Genomic DNA, 12,498 nt, shown 5'->3' with positions numbered 1-12,498 from the left:
ACTGACTGCACCACCCAGACACCCCTTAGGTTTTATTTATGTAAGCAACCTCTACGCCCAGTATGGGGCTTGAACACAACCAGGAGATCAAGAGTTGCGCACTCCTCCAAACGAGCCAGTCAGGTGCCCCAGAAAAATTACTTTCAACTCAATCATATTTTCAGATTTGCATCCGTCTCTCAAACACGTCCATTTTCATCATGATTGTAAATGGGAGATAATTAAACAACTTTTTCTCTTCCAATCATTCTCTTTTGATCAAGTTGCTGCCCACCTTCCTAAAAGACACTACAGTATATACAATTTGAGGCAGAAACAAACTATATTAGCTTCCAATAAAAAAATATAATTCAATTTATTAGTATGAAATAGATAATTTATTGTGTTTGTGACCCAAGTACATGATTCTCAAATATTAGCCTAATTGTACAATCATTTAGTAAAACTGATGTTTATTAGACTCCGAGAAAAGCAGGAAGGCACTTTCTCTTTTTGGTGTACAGATACTATATTTAAGATACTGCTTAATTGGACATTTCTTTGATGGCATTTATTCTGCTTCTCTTTTGTCCGATTCCTCTTCCTCAAACTCGATTAAAGGAGCATGTCTGCTGGCCTGAGAACCTTCTTTGTAGAACACTTTCTTGATTGTGCCGTCCTTTGGGGCCTTTATGGTAAGCTGCAGGGACACAAGACACGACCGTGGCTGTAATACTAATGAAGACTGAGCACACAGTAAGGCAACAGAGACGAAAGTGAAAAATAAAGCCAATTGTTTTGAGGTTTCTCAAGCATGGCACCCGAAGGAAATAACATTTTTATGGTGTGCTTTGCAGTTGTGAGGAGTCACTACTTTGACGTACCTGTAACACCTGCAAGGTCGCTAATCGGGAAGCTCTAGTCTAGCTGGTAATTCTCAACAAGTTTCACAGTAGAGTCTCACCCGGGAAGCTGTTAAAAACTGACGATCCTTGGGCCCCACTCCAGGAGATCCCAATTCAACCAGTCTGGGGAAGTAGTTTTTCAAAGCTCTCCCCCTCAGATGACCGTAACATGTGGTCCGGCTGAGAACTATTGGCCTACAATTTCTAAAGACCTAAAATAGCTACTCTAGTTTGAGGTTTTCACTTTGATACTGATGCTTGGCATCCTAAGTTTGGCCTTAGAAAATACCAACGGTTAACAGTCAACTGGCTAACTGCCTGAATTTAAGGAATTGACAATTTCTTTGATTTTAGCATCAGAACTGACAGGTGCAGTTTCACCAAATTAAAATGAAAATATATTTAAGGGGAGGATGGTTTTAGTTTTGTTTCCTGCAGTTAATGTTTCATCAATCCATGGCTCTTAATATTTAAAATGGGTATTAGCTTACAAAGTAAGGCAAAAGAACAATTAGATCTGATAGTTCCCTAAGTTTAATTGGAAAGTGAACTTATGATTTCATTACCTCCATTTTCATGGCAATCATAACCATTAGAGAATCTCCAGCTTTTACTTTGTCTCCGACTTTCACAAATACCTAGAGATTAAGAGTGACAGGTTAATATTTAAAAACACAGAGGTTCCGGGGTGCCTGGGTGGCTCAGTCAGTTAAGCATCCGACTTGGGCTCAGGTCATGATCTCGCGGGTCGTGAGCTTGAGTGCCACATTGGGCTCTGTGCTGACAGCTCGGAGTCTGGAGCCTGCTTCGGATTCTGTGACTCCCTCACTCTCTGCCCCTCCCCCGCTCATGCTCTGTCTCTGTCTCTCAAAAATAAATAAACAATAAAAAAATTTTTTTAAACACAGAGGTCCCTCGTGGTCCACAGAGGTGGTATATAAATGTACACAGTAGAAGTATGGGTCTGTCTGGTTGTCTTATCTGTCAAAGACAGGTGTACAGGTGCAAATCAGAGACCTACAGATCAATCTTGCACTGCTGGCCCTCTTGTCAGTGGGGAGCACTGCTTAGCTCCTTCTCCCCAACCCCAAACCATCTAGTTTTCCTTGAATCAGATGAATATGATTTATATATTTCAAGGTCCTTTTGTGTTTTAATAAATGTACAGACAAGACATACCACCAACAGGGGAAGAACCAATGCACTTAAATGTCATGGGCAGGGTAGTGGGGCATGCCTGGTTTTCTAGATTTTATAGGTAGTCTAGGATAGTGCTCCAAGTTTTGAGTGTCCTGTGTGGTAAATGTATAGATGGTCTTCATGTGAAAGAATTAAATTATTGGCAACCTTGGGGAAAAAAAAACCCCAAACCTTTATTTTCCATTTTTCATGTATAAGTGAACTCATATATCCCATATGGTCTCACTGTCTTCTTAGTTAACATGGTTATCAAGGAGTTTTTAGAAACATCACACAGTGGAATTAGGTTCCACAATCAATGTGTAGAGCCGAAATTGTGAAAAATGAGAAACACCTCTGAAAGCCCCCAAATCACCCAATGCTGGGTGATGCTATAACAGTGTTTGATGAAATCAATGGTCTAGGGGGCGGCTATAGGGAAAATGTGCATTTTTCCCCTATAGATGTTCAGGGATGCCTACATTTTGGAATGTACATGGAAAGTGAGATTGAGTGAGTTAAAGGCAGATCAAAGTCTTTGAGCTCATACTCCCTCTGGGACAAACATGTGCAGAGGGGAACAGGGGGTGCAATCACTTTCACTACTTAAATAGTTATTGCCTCCTTCTTCTTTTTGGGTACCAACAATATAGAGTTGAATTTTTATGACTTGGATGCATTTAAAGGAACTCTACTATATTCAAGTGTATATATAAAAAAGACTACTAATCTACCACCATTTGAAGTTACTTCAGCATGGATCTTAATTCTGAATATATACAGCATTCAACACCAAACCTCATTGTTCTTCATCAGTACCAGCCTTTCAAATTTTATTTTAACACACATGTAGTTATGTACATTGGAAAAAAAATGTTATTTAATGATAAATTGTTTGTGTTAAATTTGACATTAAAAAATAGCTCTTTTGGGTAATGCTTGGTGAATGCTCCATTTTAATCATAAAAAGACAAATTTAGATTATTTATACTTTGATGGAAATTTCTACTTCCAAAAATAACAGTATCATAAATTAGGTAAACGGGTATTTTCATTGAAGACTGAACATAGAAAATCAATCTATCACATAGTCTCTTGTTTTAAGACTTTCCTTCCTTCCTGCCTGCCTGCCTGCCTGCTTTTATAGAGTGAGCGAACAGGGGAGGTGCAGAGGAAGAGGGCCACACTCAGCATGGAGCCTGATGCGGGGGCTCGATCTCATGACATGACCTGAGGTGAAATCAAGAGTCAGATGCTTAACCAACTGAGCCACCCAGGAGCCCTGAGATTTTATTTTATTTTTTAAAAATGTTTATTTATTTATTTTGAGGTGGGGGGGAGAAGAGAGAGAGAGAGAGAGAGAGAGAGAGAGAGAGAGAGAGAGAGAGAGAGAGAGAATGAATATCCCGGGCAGGCTGAATGCTGTCAGTGCAGACCCTGATGCCAGGCTTGATCCCATGAACCATGAGATCATGACCTGAGCCCAAATCAAGAGTCAGAGGCTTAAGAGACTGAGCCACCCAGGTGCCCCTAAAGATTTTATTTTTAAGTAATCTCTATACCCAACACAGAGCTTGAACTTACAACCCCAAGATCAAGAGTCACATGCTCTACCGACTAAGCCAGCTGGGTGTCCCAGTCTCTTGTTTTCTTCAAGAGGATACTTCCCAATGAGAGAGATTGGAGAGAGAAAAATAATATATATGACTAAGTTCAATGGAGATATTTACTGGGCCTTACTGAACATCATTCTGTATACATTCACATGATTACCTTTTCAATGGTACCCGTCATAGGAGCTAAGGCACCTTCCTGAGTTCCATCTGAGCTCATTGAAGACAAGTATTTGGGGACTGGAATGTCAATCTGAGTACTTCCCGCCTGTAAACAGAAAACAAACTGGAACTGAAATCAAGTTCAAATCGCTGTAGTTTTGAATCACTGTTTCAAATCACTGTACCCTGAGATACAGGACTGTTTCCAAGCTATTTGTTAAATCTTTAATACCAGGGTTCTAATCTAGCTTTGTGACCTTAAGCAATTACTGAACTCCTCTTAGTCTTGGTTTCCCATTATAAAGGAGTATTGGCATCATGCCTCACAACAGGATTAAAGGAATTAATGTACGTAACTGTTGCTAAAAAATAGCCACTATCTGATAGCCATTTTGAGTAGCATCTCCACTATCAAGTGTTTAGACTAAGCCAGAAACTGTTCTTAACAGTTTTATACATATGTGTGTGTATATATATATATATATATATATATATATATATATATATATATAGAGTCATCAAAACAAGTTTATGAGGTAGGGAGGTACTGTTATTATTCCTGTTTATAGATGGGGGAACTGAAGCCAGGGAGTTTAACTTGCCATAGGTCACACAGCTGCTCAGAGGTAGAGCCAAGATTTGAACCAAAGCAGCTTCACATTCCAGAACTCCCGCTCATCACCACTCCACCAAACTGTCTCCACCACCATATTGTTCCGGCAATAACTATGGAAAGGAATGCCTAGTAAAGTGAAATCATCCTTGATTCTGTATACAGTAGTTTAATTACTGGAATATAAAGGACTATGATCTGTAAGGTGTTTTTCAAATGTGAGAAGACTCTGAAGAGGACACAGTGTATTTGATAATGCATTTTCTTTTCTGCCCGTGCAGAAACTATGGGCTCATCAGGCAGCAGGCCCGTGAGAGCAATGAGTCAGGAAATAAGCTCCTGACCAAAGATATGCCAGGCCTGTCTCGATCATCAACCATCCTTTGACTGCCAAGACACTACCCCTTCTGACTGCCCCCATCCCCACAAGAAACATCCAGTTCATAGACTCGCTCTCAGCGGTCACCTCCTCCCAAATCCCCAGAATTCCAAGTGCCAGGAGGATGGGCAAAGTATTCAGGCATCAAATCGCAGAGAGAAGACTGCCCAATGGGCAGTAAGATACTCTCTGACAATAAGGATGTAAGGGCATGTTTCAGAATTAAAGGCAGAAAATGGTATGTGTCTATCAGGGAGAACATGTGTGGACAAAAGAACTAGGGAAGGCAGAAATGTGGCAAAGAAACAGAGTGGAGAAGGAAACACAGAGGAAAGGTCATGGCAGTGATGGAAGGAAGCAAGGTCTTTCTAATCTTTTAGTGAGATGCCTCCGGTCAAGCAATTTTCTCCCAAACCTCAACAGTGTTATTATAAAAAAGGGACATTACCATGGAAAATAGGTAAATAGTGTTTTCCAGGATAATTAGCTTAGTTTTACTAGCAACTCCATTAACAGAACATTTCAGGTAAGTGCAGTCTCCCTCATTACAAAGATCACCAAGGACTTGGAAAGTTTTATCTTGAATCTGAAAAAACAATAACAACAAAAAACAGAAAAATAAGATTCTTAAAAAATAAACAACCCTACAGAATTAATAAAATCAGAATCAATTCTTTACTGTTAACAGTTTCAAAAGGTAACAGGTGAAATATTTTTTTTAAAAAGCCCTGTAGGAACTTTGCCCCTAAGATTCATAAACAAAGTACTCTACATAGAAATAGCAGTTAAGATAATTAAAAGAAAAAAAAAAAAACCCAGAGAACATATCTATAGTGCCATAATGCTACAGATAAATGTTCATTTAAGAATAACAATAAAAATGTGAAATAGAGATACAAATCAAATTAAGTAAAATTATCACAATTCGGTTGACTATATTACATGTTAAGTATTCATTTCTGAGTACCTGAGGTCAAATTTGGTTTTACTATGCCAATGTCAGTAAAGAAAAAGGCCAGAACCACCTAATTAGATGGTGTATCTTTTATCTCCCCAAGATGTAGATAAAATTTATGGGTTTGAGTTATGAGTTAAGAAGATTAACTAGCTGGAGACAGCCACAATTTTTGCCCTTGAGGAGAGAGTGCCAAGAAACAGACTTCACACTTGATCTTTCAAGGAAGCTGACAAACGGACATGAAACCTTTCTGTTTTAAAAAATGTTTTCTCACATACACACCCAAGAAAAAAAAATTCCTTCACACACAGGAAATCCATTTAAATCTTCTCTATTTTTCATTTCAATTCCCATGAGGTTACTGTGAAAGTCCTGTGGCTATTCTTTCCAAATATACGATGTAGGCTAAGGTGAAACAGGTTACAGTGCAGTATTTATATGCTGCTTCTCATCTATCCTAAGTTAAATATGACATTTTACTGTGCTCTGTAACCTACTAAAACAGCCATGTGAATGTTTGTGAAATTCTCAGGACATAAAGGTTAGATGGGGAACAGTTTTGTTTAAAGATTTACACAAGCACATTCTAAATTTGTGAAATGTAGTAGTTCAATCTGGAGTTAACTTTACCAAGGGATATGAAGCATTCCCCAAACCAGAGGTACGAGTATCAGTTACAACTCTCATATACTAAAATACGTTGACCCCCTAGTTTTTCTGAATCTCAGTTTAAGAAATTGGTATCTCAGGGGCGCCTGGGTGGCTCAGTCGGTTAAGCATCCGACTTCAGCTCAGGTCATGATCTCGCAGTTCATGAGTTTGAGCCCTGCATCGGGCTCTGTGTTGACAGTGCAGAGCCTGGAGCCTGCTTTGGATTCTGTGTCTCCTTCTCTCTCTACCCCTTGCCCACTCACACTCTGTTTCTCTCTCTCTCAAAAATAAATAAGCTTTAAAAAGAAAGAAAGAAAGAAAATGGTATCTCATAGTATTGGCAGATCCAAAGTATCCTTGATCAATCAATTTTGTTGGACTTAACGTCGTTTGGCTCATATTACAAATGATTTATTCTAGTCTCTGATTTTGTACTTTAATATATAGGAATTTGGTTGAGTTCTCACATTGTTTTTTTAACCCTTTCAGCATTTCATTTTGTCAGTGTAATGGATTCTTTTCATTGAGGGCTATCATAAACATTTTGACTAGAGATTCTCAAATTATGACCTGTGGATCTCTTGGGGTCCCCAAGACCCTTCTTGGGGTCCACAATATCAAACTACTTCATAATAATACTAATGGTATTTGCCTTTTTAAAAAATTCTCATTCTCTCATGAACAAACAGTGGGATTTTCTAGAGACTGCAGGACATGTGATAATATTACTCTGATAGCTAATGAACGTGTGCTTGTGTAATCTTAGGTTTTAAATGTTCTCAGTTTATCCTACAACTCAACAACAACAAAAAACCAACCTGATTGTAAAAAGGCAAAAGACATGAATAGACATTTCTCCAAAGATGATATGGACAATTAGCATATGAAAAGATGCTCAACATCATTATTAATTATGGAAATGCAAATCAAAACCACAGTGAGATAACATTTCACACCCATTAGGATGGCTGTTAAAAAAAGAAAAAAAAAAAAACAAACCTAGAAAGTAAATGTTGATGAGGATGTGGAGAAAAGGAAACCCTCCAATACTGTTGGTAGGAATGTAAAATGGTGCAGCCCCTACAGAAAACAGTATGGTAGTTCCTCAAAAAATTAAAAATAGAACATGAACATACAAACCAGCAATTCTGTTTGTGGGTGTATGTCCCAAAGGATTGAAAATAGGATCTCAAAGATATATGTGTCCCCCATGTACACAGAAGCATTATTCATAATAGGCAAAAGGTGGAAGCAACCAAGTCTCCATCAAGAGACGAACGAATAAACGAAGTGCGATATACAGAGGCAATGCAGTATCATTCCACTTTAAAAAGGAAGGAAACTTGGACATAAACTATGGCATAGAAGAACCTTAAAGACATTATGCTAAGTGAAATATCCAATCACAAAAGGACAAATGTTGAGTGATTTCATTTATATGAAGTACTTAAAGTAATCGAATTCATAGACACAGAGAGCCCACTGGTGTTTGCCAGGGGCTGAGGTGGGGTGGGCGGGGAAGGGGGCACATGGAGTGTTACTGTTTAAATGGGTACAGAGTTTCAGTTTTGCAAGAGGAAAAAAGAAGGTGGTGGTGGTTGTACAACAATGTGATGGTATTTACACTCAAAAACGTTTAAAATGGTATATTTTACATTATGTATACTTTTGTAAAATATATATTGAAAATAACAGTAAGAAAAATATGCTCAGTTAAATTTTCTAAATGGTAAGTATTAATACATGTAATTAATACAAACAAAAACTCTTTGAGGAGTCTCAGTAATTTGTAAGGGTATCCATGGATTTTGAGACCAAAAAGTTTGTGAATGGCTGCTTTAGATGTGAATACATGTACATACTTCAGGAATTCGTTAGCTGTCTAATTCAATGCTACTTTTTAAAACAGGTTTTCATACTTAGGGGAACCACAGACAAACTGAGGAAACAATCAGAAAGTGTAGTAATTTCCCCAAATTGGTCTGAAATAAAAACACATGACATTCTCCTAACTATAGTCCAATGGCTTGGGAGAAACCAGAGTGTGAAAAAAGACCCTCCTCTGTATGAGAGAGATCAGAATTAGCTCTAAACTGTACAAAGAAAACCAGTAAGGCTTACCTGCATGCTATATGACCCATCGAGGTTATATGTGACAGCTATGGCTACATCTTTATGAAAAAGGGGGGAAAATTGAAGAAAAATTAGAAGACAATCATAGACGGGGATTCTAAAAATCTCTTTCAACCTAAAGATAACCAGCCTTTAGGGATACCAACATCTTTTAACTCCCTGACAAGATTTTTAAAAATCTATAGGTGAGTTCCAATAAAAGTGAATTTCAAACTTTTGTTTCTTAAAAAATGGACTTTTAGCAGACTCTTAACTATAGAGAACTGATGGTTACCAGAGGGGAGGTGGATGGGGGGATGGGTGAAATAGATGAAGGAGATCAAGAGTGTACTTATCTTGATGAGCACTGGGTAATATATGGAATTGCTGGATCACTATATTGTACACCTGAAACTAATAAAACACTCTATGTTAACTATACTAGATTAAAATTTTTTTAAAGAGGGAGTTTTAGCTCTTCTAATGTTGTAGGATATTTTAGATATTTTTCTCTAAACAAGGAAAGTTAAAGTGTTAAAATAGGAAATGCAATGAATTGGGAGAGAGAAATTCTCATTTAAGACCCAAATTTGCCATCTGTGGTGTGATCACCTCTGTGATCTTGACTGTCCTTTAAAATCTGAGTCCTGATTTTCTGCTCCATTCTGACCTGTTAAATGGCTATGAGAATGTAACAGTGATTAAATAAATGTGAAACTGCTGTGTAAACTGTAACCGACCATATAAATATAACATACAATATATTTCATATTATTTTGTGGACACAGAATTGGTTACGGACTTTCCTAGGAGATGGAAATCAAAAGCTCTGTGGTGCAGAGAATGCAGACCAAAGTCACTTCATCGACTCCTGATACTTTAACCACCATTTTGATGCTGCCAGCTCACATCTATTTCCAGCCCTGACCTTCCTTCTCCAGAACTCTGATTAGTCATTCCCAGCTGGATGCTCTATCGGCACCTTAAAGTGAACATGGTAGGTCCAATAAATCAAATCATGTCCCCACTCTGCCTGCATTCCCTCTCGCCCTGGGAGCTCCATGACTGGCACTAGTATTCTCCTGGTCACCCAGATTTAAAACCTGTCATCCTTACCTTCTCCTTTGCTTTCCACATGCAATAGCCACTACAAAGCTGCCACATCCTTCCCTACCTGTCCTGTTCATTTCTTCCTTTCGTTCCCATCACTCAACCCTGATTCAGGCTGATGGCCAAAGGCCTGGCTGACTCTGAGGTCTTCTTGGAACTTTTTGCTTCCTGTCTCAGCCCTTCCAGCTGATGCTGCCTAGCATGTCTCCTCTATATTCAAAATACTTGGCCTGGTACTGAAGGCCCTAAACTCAGTCGTATTTCCCACCCTTCTTCTACACAGCCCTATATTACAACGAAATGGGAACATGGGCCAATTAACATTCTCCATATGTGCCTCCAGCCTTCGCCCCACTGTGCCTCTTTGCTCCACTCCCCCTTCACTGTGTCACCAGTCCCAGCCACCCCAACTGAAACCTTGCCCCTTGTTGACATCATGCTCATTCGTGGTCTTTGGGAAAAGTCTGTCTATGTGGAATGAAGTTGCTCTTCTCTGAACATTTAGACATACTTCTGCATATAGAACACCATTATGATTCTTTCCTCATCCAGTTTTATGATGGAATAATTTTTCTCTTTATCCGTTTTTTTAAAAATTGCAAAAATAAAACTTCACAAAGGTCAAATACTGAAGTACATCAAGCAAAATGTGAAAGTCCTCTCTATTGCCCAGATAGAACTACTATTGAACTCTTTAACATGTGAGCCCCTTCAAGTTTTTTAAAATGCAAACTAGTATTTTTCTTTTATAAAAATAACATATTCTTATACATACTGTTCTGCAACCAACTTTTAAAAATTTATTTTTCCAACCTTTTTTTAATTAACATGTGACATACATATCCACTTTGTCTTTCAATAGTAGCAAGTTTAATGATGATGATGATAATGACGGCAACTAATGTTTATTGACCACTTGCTATGTGACATACAATGAGCTTTTGATGTGTTGTCTCATTTAATATCCACAACAACCCAAGGAAGTAATTACCACTACCATTCCCATTTATGGGTGAGGACACTTGATGCTTAGAGAGAGTGTGTCACTTGCCCAAGGGTCACAGACAACAGAGGAGCCAGAATTCAAACCCATAACAGTCTAACTCAAGGGTCTGCATTATGAACCACTGCACCATCTGTCTTCCCAACATACTCACTTCTCCTTTGCCAGATGGTAAATTCCTTAAGGAAGAAAAGTAGGGACAAACACATCTTTTTTTTCTCTTCTTCACATTACTCAGAACATCTATTTTTTCAGAAACTTTGTAATGAACATATAAGTAAATGAAACTTCTCCACCCTATGTCTTGTCAATATCTTTCATTCCTTCTTAAGAGAAAATGCATCCACTTACACCAGATTAGGTTTTTTTTTTGATTTATGAAATATGAAAAGTATTTAGCTGACATGAATGCCAATAGAATCACAGTAAACACATTGCCAGGAAAAGTCTTTTTAAGAACATTTAAAAAAATTTGAATTATAATTGACATATAATATTAAATTAGTTTTGCATATACAACATAGTGATTCAGCAATGATATCCATTATGAAATGCTTACCATGATAAGTGTATCACAGTATTATTGACCATATTCCCTATCATGTACTTTTCACTCCTATGACTTACTTGTTTTATAACTGGAAGTTTGTACCTCTTAATCCTCCCCACCATTTCATTCGCCCCACCTCTTTTGGCAACCACTAGTTTGTTCTCTATATTTATGAGTCTGTTTCTCTCTTTGTTATTTGTTTATTCACTTGCTTTGTTTTTTAGATTCCACATATAAGTGAAATCACATGGTATTTGTCTTTCCCTGGCTTATTTCACTTAGTATAATACCATTTAGGTCCATCTATGTTATCACAAATGACAAGATTTTCATTCTTATGGCTGAGTAATATTTCATTGTGTATATATACCACATCTTCTTTATCTATTCATCTATCGATAACCCACAGCTAATATCATACTCAATGATAAAAAGCTGAAAGTTTGCCCCCTAAGGTCAGGAATAAGACAAGGATGTCCACTCTCACCACTTTTATTCAATACAGTACTGGAAGTCCTAGCCACAGCAATCAGACAAAAAAATAAATAAAAGGTATTCAACTGATAAGGAAGAAGTAACACTGCCATTATTTGCAGATAATATGATACCATATATCGAAAATCCTAAAAACTCTCCCAAAAAACTATTAGATCTAATAAGTAAATTCAGAAAGTTGCAAGATACAAAATCAACACACAAAAGTCTGAATTTTTTTTAAGTTTTATTTATTTATTTTGAGAGACAGAGAATGAGAGAGAGAGTGAGCACATAAGCAGGGGAGGGGCAGAGAGAGAATCCCAATCAGGCTCCCTGCTGTCAGCACGGAGCTCGATGAGGGGCTCAAACTCATGAACTGTGAGATCATGACTTGAGCCAAATCAACAGTCGGTGGCTTAACCGACTGAGCCACCCAGGCACCCCCTACTGCATTTCTATTTACTAATAATAAAATAGCAGAAAGGTAAATAAAGAAAACAACCCCATTTACAATTACATCAAAGAGAATAAATTCTTTCATATATTATAGGGCAACTGACCTTATTCCTCCCTCCCTTAGTTATCTCTAGACCTCCACAAGAGAACCTTAAACATCCTCTTACCTATTTTTTAAATTAATTAATTAATTTCAAGTCAGCTCTATGCCCAACATGAGGCTTGAACTCATGACCCCAAGATCAAGTCACATGCTCTACTCACTGAACCAATCAGGTATCCTATCCTCTTAATGTATTTAATAAGGTATGGAAGTTTAGCATGGTGCAGTGTTAGATAAGTGCATATACC

General features: G+C 37.9%; 1 protein-coding gene across 3 annotated transcripts in view; it reads right to left on the bottom strand.

Moving 5' to 3' along the window:
* Nucleotides 1–354: 354 nt before the first annotated feature.
* Nucleotides 355–12,498, bottom strand: part of MCCC1 (methylcrotonyl-CoA carboxylase subunit 1) — a 58,333-nt gene continuing 46,189 nt past the window's right edge. For 2 of the 3 annotated variants that reach the window (XM_019463276.2, XM_019463277.2), the window contains exons 15-19: nucleotides 8,561–8,610; nucleotides 5,279–5,416; nucleotides 3,837–3,944; nucleotides 1,451–1,522; nucleotides 355–679 (exon numbers count right to left, since the gene is read on the bottom strand). In XM_019463276.2, the coding sequence (XP_019318821.2) occupies nucleotides 551–679; nucleotides 1,451–1,522; nucleotides 3,837–3,944; nucleotides 5,279–5,416; nucleotides 8,561–8,610 (497 nt within the window). In that variant the 3' untranslated portion in view covers nucleotides 355–550. The other variant, XM_053903604.1, reaches the window with a different exon arrangement.

Source organism: Panthera pardus, unplaced genomic scaffold (genome assembly GCF_024362965.1).
Source record: "Panthera pardus isolate Hobbes unplaced genomic scaffold, ASM2436296v1 HiC_scaffold_16, whole genome shotgun sequence".
In the NCBI taxonomy this organism is placed as follows: Eukaryota; Metazoa; Chordata; class Mammalia; order Carnivora; family Felidae; genus Panthera; species Panthera pardus.
This window is presented reverse-complemented; position numbering and strand designations above follow the sequence as displayed.